This window comes from Polistes dominula, unplaced genomic scaffold (assembly GCF_049000335.1).
Source record: "Polistes dominula isolate Pdom_NZ unplaced genomic scaffold, Pdom_raw_medaka contig_37, whole genome shotgun sequence".
Classification (NCBI taxonomy): Eukaryota; Metazoa; Arthropoda; class Insecta; order Hymenoptera; family Vespidae; genus Polistes; species Polistes dominula.
The window spans coordinates 4257437-4271874 of NW_028301169.1; the positions used below are offsets into that span (position 1 = coordinate 4257437).

At 31.0% G+C, this 14438-nt stretch overlaps 1 protein-coding gene and 1 long non-coding RNA gene across 13 annotated transcripts in view; both read left to right on the forward strand.

Annotated features, from left to right (window-relative positions):
• Positions 1 to 14438, forward strand: part of LOC107066989 (discs large 1) — a 419075-nt gene that overhangs the window by 282322 nt on the left and 122315 nt on the right. For 11 of the 12 annotated variants that reach the window (XM_015322081.2, XM_015322083.2, XM_015322090.2 and 8 more), the window contains one exon: positions 6172 to 6207. The exons of the other annotated variant lie outside the window; for it this stretch is intronic. In XM_015322081.2, coding sequence (XP_015177567.1) covers positions 6172 to 6207 — 36 coding nt within the window. The remainder of the gene's footprint in view (positions 1 to 6171; positions 6208 to 14438) is intronic. 12 annotated transcript variants of the gene reach the window in all.
• Positions 8895 to 13193, forward strand: LOC149030449 (uncharacterized). The gene is made up of 3 exons (XR_016178794.1): positions 8895 to 9136; positions 12313 to 12557; positions 12940 to 13193. It is a non-coding gene; the product is annotated as an uncharacterized LOC149030449 (long non-coding RNA).

Below are 14438 nucleotides of genomic sequence, written 5' to 3' on the forward strand. Positions count from 1 at the left end.
TTTTTATCTTCAAATATCTGGACATATAAAATTATGATAAAAAGCATTTGTCCTCCTTTGCTTTGTCAAGAAAATTCGATTGCTTCGAGAATATATTTGCCGTTGAAAGATCCTTGGCAACTCGGTGTCGAACATTATTGCGAGTAAATTTATAATACCATCGAATTGCAATATCTCTCTCTTTTTCTCTCACATGCAATCCTCTTTCAACCCAATCTGCCTTCGGGGCTAGAATCTGCTAAAACGACGAATACATGAATACTTTCCTTTCTTTTTATTTTATCACACCTCTTTTTCTTTTTTACTCTCTCATACACTTTGTATTCTTTTTCTTCGTCTTTTTTATTTTTTCTTATTCTTCTTCTTCATCCTCTGAGCACACTCACTCGAAATCGATATTCCATAAATGTGTAAATGTAACCGAATCCAGTTCCTCTAGCTAAGCAGACGACCTAATCTCGTCCGGCAGTCTCCAACCCTCCTCCCGACCCTTTTACTACAACTATCACCACCTCGGCCCCCTTCTTTCTCTTCCTTCTCTGTCCCCCGTCTCTTGTTCATCTCTCCGTTATCTATCTGATTGTCTCTATGTGCCGCGAAGTGTATTAATACCATTTTGAACGCAAGCTCTTTCCAGTCTCCTGAGCATTTCCATTTGAGGATCGAAATAGTCGCGTGGAAAACGTACCTTTTCCTCTACCACTTTCTCCTTTTCTCTATCTCTATCTCTCTCTTTTTGTTTTTCTCTCTATACCTCATCCTCTCATTTTTTATATTCGTTGAAATACGTAGTTTTCACAGTATAAGATAGGACGGAGTGAAATTTTTGTGGAAACATTTAAATCGATTCGTTTCATTCATCCCAACTCGGAAAACTTAAGAATATTCTCAAACAAAAAAATATTCTTATCTCTTCAAGATTTCGTCTTATCATTCCTTTTTTTTTTTTATTTCCATCATTGTAAATCTTTATACTTTTGTATAAAAAGTTCTTGGATCTTTTGAATAATTCGAGTAATATACCTAAAAGTATACTTTTAATAAACGTGATTTCTTTAACGATGAAGTTTTCTTAGCAGATGATCGAATTAAAATGTCAAGATATGCTGCTATGGCTATTATTCTTTCTCTTTCTCTTTCTGTTCCTTTCACTCTTAATTTAGTTCAGTGTCTAGTAGAAGAAGAAGGACACACACCCATTAAGTATAATACTAGACACTATGAAATCCGAGGACACTGTTGAAGGTTCCCTCGTATATTTTCACGAGAAAGAGGAGTCGGGTAAATAATCCAACGTAAATCCAAAACTCTTCTACTAAAGGCTTTTCTACCCTTGAATTTTTCAACAAAACAAAAGTTCGCGAACTTGAGAGTCTGTCGCGTCTCAAAGTCTTGACTATTTTCAACGGGTTCAAAAAGTGGATGGTGTTTTTTTTTTGTTCATATGACCGAAAAAAATGAAGAAATTCATGATAAATTTAGATTCCCGTTAAATAGGAATTAAACAAACAGTATCTTACAATCGTTATAATCTATCTTTCATTTTTATACAAAAGTAAAATTAATAATTGTTAGAAAACGTTATATAATTTTTCGTTTATGCCAAATGTTATTTATGCATATCAGTATTCTTGGATTTTATTTCAATTTATAATTATAAAGGTGTATTAAAAGCATAGAAATACTACACATAGAGCAAACAAGCCAGCATAAAACCTGTCGGCGAAATAAAAAGAGATAGAAGATAGGAGGTTGATGTTGTCTCTTTCTAACTTGCGAGTTTTTTGTTCTTTCTTGCGTTATATATATATATATGTGATATATAAATATGTGTGTACCGCATGAGTTAAAGAGAGACAACATCAACCTTTCGTTTTTTGCTGCTATATTCATGCTGAGACATTTCCACTTACACAACCGCCTATGGTTTGTTTCTTCTATCTGTAATATCTCTATGGTATTAAGATTCAAAATTTATCCCAAATGTTTCTAACATTTCACTGTTTCAATATTATTCTAAAAATCTTGATATTTTTCGATGCAAAAATAATTTCACGCAATCCTAATTAATATTACATAAAAAAAAAAATATAATAATTGTAATATAACGTAACTCAAAAAATTATTTTAAATTATTATTAAATTATAATATTTGTAATTAATATTATTAATAATATAATTTACTATAATATTAATAATATATAATTAATTTTACTATTATTAAAAATACGTTAGAATTTAACAGAACTGTCAATAATAGTCCTCCAAAAATTATTTTAACATAACTTTTGCTAACTCACCCTATGTATATCTATAAGTATAACTTACAACTAGTTTAACTACCATAGTATCATCCATCAACGAGTCAATTATGCGTGAAAAGACTTTTAGGAGGAAAGTACACTTTTCCGATCGGTAAATGAAAAATAAAGAAGAAGAGATGTTCTCTCTTGTTGAAGACTTTTTGTAGAAAAACTGTGGGATAAGAATCGTCATTTTCCTTGGGTAGCGAACAGGAACTAAAATACCATGTATAAGGTAATTTAATTTTATATTCTAACATGAGATGATGACACGACAAGCTCGTATAATTAATTACTATTCAACTTTCGTCTACACGATGTTTTCTCTCTTTCTCTCTTTCTCCTTTTACTTTTTGTGCTACAATCGTTCTCTTTCTTTTTATTTTCTTTTTATTTTATCTTCTCGTACGATGAAAGGTAAGCTCCAACGAACTCGAACTTTCTTTCTACGGAGGAAAGCACATAAAGAGAGGACGAGGATGAGGATGAGAAGAGAGGAAACACGTCTTTAGAAAAGAGACACCTCGTAATTTTCCTCTCTTATTTCCTCCTCTATTTCTCGAAAACTTGTGTCTATTTGGGGGTATCAACCAACGAGGATGAAGAGGATAATGTCGAAAACTCCTAACGTGTGGGTGTATGTATGTATATATGTATGTATGTATGTATGTACTTCTACGTTGGTGAATTTCTATAAAAGTGTTTGAACGACGAGTAAAACACTTGAACGTTGTGACAAATCGAGATAGAATTATTCTAACGTAACAAATTGAAAAATTTAATTTTTCTATTACGTTTTACGTTTTTACGAAAAATATAATATAAAGAACAAAATTTACGGACCATTCAACCGGTTTAAAAAGTATAAAACAAATTAATACAAATGCGACATCGTACAGAGAGTACTTCTAACAAATCTACTTGTTGTTCATTATCAATTCATAGGGATTTATTTAACTTCGTATAATCGTAGTATTGTTAATCTGGTAATTAGATGATTTTAATAAAAAAATAAACGATATTGATACAATTATCGCAATTAAACTCTTCAAATTTTAATATACATTTTCAGCAATAGCAATAAAAAAGTAGTTCCTTCATTGATAAAAATTTCTACCTTTAAAGGAATTTGAAAAATCGCTAGAGAAAGAGAGAGAAGTCCTTTATCTTGGTCGTCAAGTTGAATGACACATCCGGTCCAATGTCACTCTGATCCGGGTGGTACACTTGGTTTCCCGTTGATACCACCGACTTATTCGATATATCGTTTCTTTAGCTCGCTACTACCTATCCCCCTTCTTTTCCCTCTTACTTACCAACTTTTTCTCTTTTTCTCTCAAAGAAAATTCAATCTCGCGATTTTCCCGTGGGAAGGTAAGGAACGACGTTGCAACTTGAAACGCGATACCTTCCGAGTGTATATAAAACAGAATGGAGGAAAAACGATAACGAGTGAGTGAGAAAAAGAGAGAGAGAATTTATGTGTGTGTGTGGGTGCGTGCGTGCGTGTCAGAGAGAAAAGGAGAGAATAAATGTTTATTTCTATTGACAGAGAAAATAAAATAGGAAGAAAACAAATTCAACTAAAGAATCGAGAAAATCGTTATTGATATTTACAAACGGTCAAATTTACTAGCTACCTTTTCAAATTCGATATTCAAGTACTTCAAGTTGCTTATCCAAATAACGAAGGTATATATATAGCCAGCAATTCATATGGGGTATATATGTATTCGTAATTTAACATTCGACGATCGACCACGAAGTAGAATATTCTATAGATAAACATTTCGTTTGAGGGGGGGGTTAGCTTTTTACTCTCTCTTCCCATCCTTCTATACAAGTTGAAACGAAATTCAACTTTCCCTTGCAAATAGATTTTCCAGCAAGAACACAAGGTCCCGAGTTTCTCGTAAATTGAATACACTGCTTATATTCCTTACAAAAGAAATGAAAGAGAGACAGGGGATGAGAGAGAAAGAGGGGGAGAAGGAGAGGCTCTAATCATATATCGTTCGACAGTTTCATGAATAAAAAAATATCGTGATGAATGTCGTGTAAAACGAAATTTTTTTTCTCTCTCTCTATCTCATTCTCTTTCTCTCTTTTTCTTATTCAAAGTTGTATTAGATCGAATTCTTTATATTTTTTTTTAGCTTTTCTCTATTCATTTATCCGCAATTTGATTTTAATTGACAATTATTTCGATGCAAACGTTCGATAAATTCGTAAGCATAGAATTTCAATCGCAATTAAATTAAAACGAACGATAGATAGAGAAAAGAGAGAGAGAGAGAAAGATAAATCTACGTTTATCGAACGATTCTTCTCGAGGTGTTTCGTTTCCCAATAAATGGAATCGCAGGAAGTTGCAATAAATTGCAATTAGGAAAGCGGTCTGTCCTCGACTATCTACGAGTAGAAAAAAATATAATGAAATAGGAATATTTCGATTGAGAATGGATCATTTTTTAAATATTTGTTGACAAAAATATTTTTTATTTCTGCAGGTATTATACGAATAATTATTTCGATTTTTTTTTGCAAGACTTTCCTTTTTTTTTGTTTTAACTTTTTTTCTGTGCCATTATACACGAATGAAAAAATAAAAGAAAATTACAAGTAATAATTTGTAAAAAAAAAGAAACAAATTGAAAATTATTTGCAATAATTTACAGAGGGAAAGAAAAAGAAGAGAAAAGAAAAACATATTAGACATATGTGTCATAATCATGGAAGACATAATTTTAACTTGAGTAATACACTTTTCGCGAAAATAAAAGTAAGAGTCTCACGAAGTTAATGAAATTTGATCAACCCTTTGGTTCGTCTGTAATATATACGACAGAAGGAAAGGAAGCTGCTTGCTCGTTTCTACGAAAGCGTTAAATCGAATCATAAAACGTTTGATGATCTCACGAGAGGTTAGTATTCGCGGAATGATTTCGTCGCCCGAGTTTTCCTCACTTCGGGGAAAAATAGCACGAGAGTACTTTCCACTTGCTTTAAAGGAAGCGAAGCGTGTTGTTGTTTTGCGTTTTTTTCGTTTTTTCTTCTTACACGCTTGAAAGAAATCATTCTCCTTTCACCTCTAGACTTATAAGTATAAATAAAAGTCGTCTATTTGCTTAACTATTTCATATAATTAAAATAAATCTGTTATTATAATAATTAACATTAATTAACTACCATGAAATAAAATCTCAACAAGAAAATATTTATTATAATAACCTTTCATTGATTTGATCAATATTTTATTAAATAATATTATTATAAAAATAATAATTTATAATTAGTTATAATACAATTTGATACTTTATTATAAATACTGATTTAATTAATAGAAATCTATTAAATATTATTAAAAAAGAAAAATAATATATAAACATATATATATATATATATATCAAGAAAATTAGCCAAGGGCATTTATAGTAATTTCAGTATTATTTAGTATTACATTTATAGTATTTTTCATATTAAACGCATTATAATATTACAATAGTTAAGAGAAAAGAATGCGGAATACAGGAGTTGTGCGAATTAGTTCTAGTTAATTTAGCTCTGCATGAAAACTTTCCGCACCGGTGGAAAAGGGGGAAGGGAGGGTATTCGTCTGCGAATGTAAATGCGTAGCGCGCACGAATGGCATGCTTTTCCAACATTAAATTTTATGCTGCGGTGCTTCGAATGAATGACTCTTGCGTATTCCTCCTCTATCCTATCTTTATCTCTATTTCTCCCTTTCTCTTTTGTTTATTTTTATTTTCAGCATGATATGCGTTTCAAATTAACGAAAGTAAGAGAAGAAACATCGATCTAACGCGCGATCATCCTTGTCTAATGCCCTCGGCACTCGTTGTTACAGGCACACACACCTCTGCTCGCGGCGGACACGAGACATGTGAGTATCAAAGCTTTTGAAAAAGAAATGTCAAACTCGCGTTTTTTACGAATTTAAATGAAAGATTTTTAACTATTATTTTTCTTTTTATTTTTGAGCAGGAATGGAAAAGTTTGACAAAGTTTTTATTTTTTTATTTATATGTTCATAGGATGCTCCAGTCACGCGTTGTTGTGGCTTTGTTATAAAATGTCGTATTAATATAATTCTAAACTATTTAGTAAATTATAAATAATTCCATAAAATAATACCACAATAAGAATGGAATACATAAACTAATAATATACGAAAAAATAGAAAAAGTAAGGTTATATCGTATGTAAATTGAAATAATTGAATTGAAATACGACGCCATCTATTGAATACTTAAACAACCTAGAGACCTGGATAACCTCTAAATAATGAATCTTTAAATTTGTAATAAAAAATAAAATTAATCGCGATACAAACTATCCTATATACTAAGTTGAAATGGATAACACAAAATAAAAAAAATATTTATTAAGATCGGTTCAGTAGTTTCGAAGTTTATTGGAAACCAACAATGTGGCACTGAATTTTTATATAGATATAAAGATATATATAACGAAATAACAACGATTTATTCGACGAAGAGTATAGGATTAAAAGCTCGTTCTCGATAGTCTTGAAACATTTATATCGTTAATTAGATAATTAGTCGCGATACTAATCGTTGGTCCGTATAGAGTCGTTATGTAAATGTCTGACTAAATTTTGCCCATTTGCCGAATCACCACGTCACATTCTCCATTTCGCTATTCCTCTCTTTTAACGTTTACAACATTCTAGCGTGAATAATTTGTTAACGCACACTTTCATTTCTGGTTGTTAATTTAACGAAAAATGTAATTAATTGTTAAATTATATATATTTTAAATAATAGAAATTGTTAGGAATTATTTAATTGATGGAGAAATTAATTAATTCGACTAATTTCGATTAATATTAATAATAATTATTATTGCAAATGCGTTTATTATCTTTTACGTATGTGCTCAGAGGCGTGTCCACTTATGACGGGTTTAGAAATAATGTTAATTAATGAATCGCGAGATAAATGTTATTTAGAATATATCATCTATCTACATATGTTCGTATATTATATTGTATTGCATATTTATGTCTACTCTGCATCCATATTTATCGATATTACTTAATAAGCTTGTCGTTATCATATTATCTACTATATTGTGGTTTTTGTGGCATAGTGGTTATGCTTTACCCTTATCATTATCGATCCGTGATTTTACGATAATCATCGTGATACGCGTTTTTTTTTATCGAAAAAAGACAAAATTCATATAATAATTCACCTTCGTTAATTTTTTTTTCTTTATTTCCTTTTCTTCTTTCTTTCTATTTAATTTGTCAATTCGCGATATACGAACGAGGAAAAGAAACCTTAATAAGTCTTCTTTTTTCTATTTGTTTAAATCTTATTAAGTAAAACTCGAGAAATCGATTTGCCGAATTAGAAGGCAAAAGTTTCTTTTTCTTAAGCAGTTAAATGTCAACCAATCTCTGATATCGTTCGTCGTCGTCGTCGTTGCCGCCGCCATTGCTGCTTAAACGGCCGATTGGCAAAGTTCGGGCTGATTAATCTCGAGTTAAATTAGATAGCGTGCGTCTCTCTAAAACGGAAGCCAGTGTGAATGAAGGGAGAAGGAAAGGGTAAAACAATTTGTCACGCACATACACACAGACAACACATTTTACATTATATTAACCACTTCCTGCGATCTTCCCGACGATTCTCTTCTTAACAAATGAATCGTGTCATATTATTATTATTATTATATAATATTTTTTTTAATGATCAAATTATGAATTTGATATTTATTTAATGATCAAATATCAATGAACAATATTTTTTTAAAATATCTATGCGAAAAATAGTGTTCTTTATTTTTTTTTTTTTGTTGCGTTAATAGAAAATGAATTATCGTCGTAAAATTTTAAGTTGTTATAATCAATGTAAAATGAAAAATTAAATATAAATATTAATTTTACTTTTTTGCAATATTTGAATAATATAAATTGCACCATAAATATTGTGCGTGTGCATCTCGACTAAATATGATAATAAAAAGTAATAAAAAATTATAATTTAATAAAATATGCTGTCAGTAAAATCAACGCACAACCCAGTTTCTATCATAAATATTGATCAATTTATTTAAAATATTCATCAAATAAATAAAAGTGTATCATATTATCGTATTCAATTAGTACCCAATATAATATTATTTTTCATTTGTACGTAGACAAATTTAAACAATTAATTATCTAATACGTGATTGAAAAATTTCTAATTATTGAAATTTCAATCAAACAATTAAAATTCTAATTATTCTAACTTTTCAGGCGATAGTAATGATAAAATGTTATTTAAAACGACATGAAAAGAGAGAGAACATTCAGATAAGATGAGCAAGAGTGACATTGAATTCACAGTCAATCAGAGTAATTTGTTTATATTATAAAAAGATGGGTGGGGATGTGGCAAAGTATTGAGAATCTTCGACATATTTTAAATGAATATTAAGTAATTGAAAGAAATCTATACAATAGTCTACAAACATAAATAAGTTCGATGTTTACTGTCTTTTAAAAAATTCACTGTAAATTTTGACTCATTGCTATCTATTAAAATTAATCTAATTTTTTTTATTGATTGTTGTTTACATGACTTTCAGAAGAATAAATTTTATTTACTATGCATATTACATTCGTTATATGTATGTAACCTTTGGATGAATCGTATAAACAACATTTAATAAAATAACTTTCATAGAGGACAATGTGCCAGTTTAACGATGGATTTCGAAGAGGAAGGTACGTCGAACTAATTCTCCATGTTTTTAGATTACAATATACATTGTTTTCGATTAATTGACAATCGTTTAAGGTATGTCTAATATTCTAATATATTTTACTTACATTTTTAATTGTTTAAACTAATATACATTTGTTTGAACGTTCCTGTCCAGTGATGATTATTTTGAGTTAAAAATTTTCATCTAATACAATATCAAATGGAAATTGTTTAATATTTCAAGTATATTGTTAGATAAATGTACTTTGTATATTATTCTTATTTTAATAGATATGTCAATTGATTCTGATGCTAAAATACATTTAAATAACAGTAAAAACAAAGGATGATCAATTGTTAGACACGAAAAAATTGGGTATGTTCCAATTATATAAACATGTACGATTTTTAGTGACCAGTAAATTATTTTCACATTTACATAATTCACTTGTTATAAATAATGTTTTCAATTTAAACACTTTAAATATGTAATAAGAGTATACTAATATATTTTATTTCTAAATTGTTTTTATCTTGAATACTGTATTAATAGTTTTTAAGGAAAAATCTAGTAATCATAATGTTGCAAGATTTTGAGGAACATTAACTCTATATATGAATAAATTAATTATTTTCCACATATTATAATACGAGTTTAACTTTTAACGCGAGAGAAGTGGGGAGTTTGAGGGTGTGCACATTCTTTTTTTATATTTTTTTTTTCATTCTTTTTCCATCTCGTTTCTAATAGCAAAGCTTCAAATCCCTGGGCGTCGTCGGTTTACGTCTATAGTTAGAACGTCCCGTTGGCTCCTAGAAAGTTCTCACTGAAATCTCACACAGAACTCGTAGGGAAAAGGAGAAGGAGTTAGTCCAACACGCTCACACTCTGGAAGATTCATAGTCGACCTGATTCGATTTGCAGCGCTATTCGGAATTTTGCGAGAACGTATTTCATTCGTATCACGTACTTGCGTAGAAAGAAGGGATAAGCAGTCCCGTCATTGCTTTAAAAACCGAATTTAGAATAAAATATTCGATTTATGCACGTAAGAAATATACATATGTACACGTGTACAAACTTATGCACAAAAATTATTCAAACAATTGATGAAAAAGATTTACTTTAAAATTTATTATTTTTTTCCATCCGCATTTGAAACATATTCTTATTTTTTTTTTATTGTTGTTAGTATATGTATTTATTTGTTTATTTATTTATTTCTTAAATAAGTGTAGTATAAAGAAGCGTTGGAGAATAAGAAACGAAAAAAGAAGAGTAAGAAAAAAGAAAAGAAATGTCGGTAGGTGAGGAGAAGAGTTAGTTCCATCATGAAGAAGATGCTTTTAAGAGCACTTTCGTTATATCCACGTAGCTGAGCTAATTTTCACGTCGACGGATTCAAGAAGAGTCGTCGTATTTCAAGGATTAGGAAAATTATTATGCAGCTCTGGGGGTTCGCGCGCACAGAATAAGAGAGAAAGAGAAGGAATGTGAGAAAGAGAGAGAAAGAGATATTCGGTGGTATGGGATGGTGGAATCCTATATCTAACTTGGTCATAGTGCCGTTGTTGTTGTTGTCATCGTGCAAAGCTTCGGCTGCGTAGTTGCGTATTAGTAGAAGTGGCCTCATGAAAAACCGGTTGGACGGTTAATATTATAAAGTTCGTAATGCGAAACGTTGCGGGTACGACATAATTGTAATACGAGAGAATACGCTAGGATCGATTTCGTTTTAATTCGCGAACTGGCCGTGTTTTTCTTTCTATTTTTTTCTTTTTTGTTGTTGTTTTAACATTTTTTACTTCTATCCCGTTCTTTTTCATTTTCTTTTTTATCTTTTTTTATATATTGTATTTTCCCTTTCCCCTTTCCTTTCCGTCTAATTTAGAAACCACGTCGTCAACTGGAAATTTGACCGCTTTAACATATACCCTTCTATTTTTACTTATTTAGTTTTTTTTTTATTTTTTATATTCTTTCTTTTTTATTTCCTTAATGTAACAACGTACGCGTACTTTACGGGTTTGTGTTTTTAGTACGAGGAAAATGAGTCATCTGTTGTAATAACGAAAAATCGAAACGTTCACGAGACCGTCTTTAATATAATAATAAGTGAATGTAAGATTAAAGAGAGGGAGAGAGAGAGAGAAGAAAGGAAAGTTTAATACACGTAGAAGCTAGCATTTACTCACGATAACTCGTTAGAGGCGTTTAATATCGACAGTGACACACGCAAACGGTGTCCTTAATTAAATGTAACTACCACAGTGCTACTCGTTGAAATTTCCTCGCGTGTTTCTAACACGCAGGAAATACACTAATATCCGTTTAAAATAGGCACAACCAACTTTACCTCAACCCCCGACCTCTTCATTCTCACCTCTCCCTCCCCCTTCTCTTCGGTAACGCGTCGCTTTAAAATATCCGCCAATTTTGTTCATTCGTTACTCACTCGCTCGTTCGTTCATTCGTTCATTCGTTCGAAGTAACGAGGATTGTTGTTCCATCTTGAGATGCTTATCTTCGCGAGTAATTTCGAAATCCATTTTCCGCGGCGGGACTTAGCGTCGCAGTTCGAGACGGAAATTCCAAATTCCGGACATAGCTTCTCTTTCTTATCCCTCGGGAAAACACGTCCCTATTTCACATTATACCGCTTCGTCGAAATCCTAATTCCATTAGAACTGTGAGCTACTACTAACCCCTTTGATTCTATCCTTCTCTTCCCCCTCTCTCTCTCTCTCTCTCTCACAATTCCGCCACCACCATCCCCAATAGCCCCCCTTTTCTCTTCGTACTACTCTACTCTCTCTCGTATACTATCATTTCCACGGTATACCTCGATATCGGCCTTGTTTTACTTCGTGTTTCAACACCGGAGTATCGACTATTATAATTTCTCTCGAATAATTTCCACCCAAACTAAAATCGACAACTCTACTGTGTATCGTGTGTATGATTCTATGAATATCGATATTTCAAATAAGAAAAAAAAAGAAAAGATTTTCATTCAACGTATATATCGTGGATATTAATAGAATATATGGTTTAGGAAATTCTATTAAAAATTAATAAAATTGGTTTCTTTTATAATCGGATTTCGTATATAAACACTGTGATGTTTGTTAAAAAATAATAATATAAATGTTCGTTTAGAAGATGGAAAGTTTATTCCAAGGGATAATTGTCTAAAACCGAAAAGAGGGTCCTCCCGTATAATTTTGAGTGTAAGCGTTTTGAAGGTCATCTGGGCTGTCTTTTTCAGGGAAGAGAAAGACAATTCATGGTCCGTCACTAACAACTAATCTCGGCAATTTGCGGTGACACGTAGGGTCGTACCGACGCACGCACGTCAAGTCGGGATGATTTATACGACGTGTCCCGTTATAATACTGGTAGTAGCCCATAATGCAATGCCGTGAGAGAGGGTGGGAAGCACCGGAAGTGACAGGAAGAGACGACGTCGCGTGGTAGCCACTAAACTCTGGACCCAACGATGACCTCTTACCGGTAATGGACACTATCGTGGATCCCTTTACCGTATTCTCTGTGAAAATACCATGATATTTCGAGAACCTTTGTCTTTCCTATATCATTTTGATTTCGAAAATTTTAAAATTTAATCGTTTCCTTTCAAGATCAAAGTTTCCAAAATGATTATCAATTATTTTTTTCCAATTTTTTATGTTATTATTATTACATGATTAATACATTAATATATTATTTTATATATATATATATATATATATATATTTTAATAGATAATCTACGATTTAATTTTTATATTACAATATTACTTGATACTTTATTACATTCTATTTCGTGTTATTCTATTGCATATTTTCATTTTATATTCGTTGTCTTCTTTTTTATTTATTTATTTGTATAACAGACTAGAGAGTCGTGCAACTTTAAAAGATACATATTACTTGTTGGCGACTTGTCGAGTATACTAATGCAATCAAAATGTGGTGGGTGGAAATTCTTCGAGCGTACGGCGAAGCCGAGAAGACGACGAAGCGTAAATAACGATGACAGAACGTTTCCATCGTGTTACATTGCATTCATCTTTGGGATTGGAAGAGAAACTGAGTGTGTAACACAGAGTGTTAGTCTGAGCAAGAGTGAAAAGAAGAGAGAGAGAGAGAAAGAAAGAAAAATACATGGTGCATAAAAAAGAGTAAACTCCATGGCTATGAGAGGGATCATTTGCCCTCGTGCAATTAATTATCTTTTTATCTCTCTCTCTCTCTCTATCTTTTACTTCTTGTTTCGAGTATCATTTCACGATTTTTTTCTCTCCCTCTTTTTTTTCTTTTTCTTTCATGAAAAAACTTTTTATTTGATGTTCTCTAGTAAACAGTTTAAATTATAAAACCTTAAAATAAATTTTTTATTTATTTGATCAATATTTTATAATACAAATCATTAATATAAATAAATATTTTATTTTATATAAATAATTGAATTAAAGTTTATCCACGTTAATACAATTGAAATTACTGGATAAATCCTCTCTCTATACAATTTATATTAAATATTCTATCGTATTTAATTTTTAATTCAAAATATTTGAAGTTATATATATAAAACTTCATATATATTATATATACATATTTATATAATATGTTATACATGTTTATATATAATATATATATATATATATATATATATTGATCTAAGAAATATTAATTCAATAAAATGAATGCATAAAATCAGCAGGTAAATATCTTTTTATTACACGTAAAAAGAAATAACAAGAAATTTTCTTGTTTATTGGAAAATGTAGTTTTAAATAATTAACATTCAAACATAAAAGATCCTGAAACGGAAGGGCGGCTAACGTATAATGAATTGATAGGATGAAGGTAGAAACTATTCGTTTGTAGAGTTGAAAACGAGAGAAAGAGAAAGAGAGAGAGAGTTTCGTCTAGTTTCAGCGGCTCGAACATACATACACACACATATATGTAATATATATGTACATATACGTACATATACGTACGTCTAATTGCTGCAACAAATTTCGAAACTGACCGTTCGGTTTGAATCACGAAATGCCGTTTTCGACGTTTGGAAATTGTTGCCACCGTCGCCATCTCTGACGAGGTTCGCGTAATCCGCAGGGTTCGGCTTTTCTCGCTGCATTTGCAGTTCGACCAAACGCATCGAGTATAGTAGGGTTGACCGCAGTATTTGACACGTTCCAAGTTTATGTACAATTCCAGTACTATTTAGTATGTATCTGTATGTTTCTATGTATATGGTACTGAAATACAAAGATACATATGTATGTGTATTTAATACTTACTTATCTACTATATAATACGTATAGGTGTATATGTAAAATGAACATGACGAACTTTGAACGAATTTCTTTCTCTTTTTTTC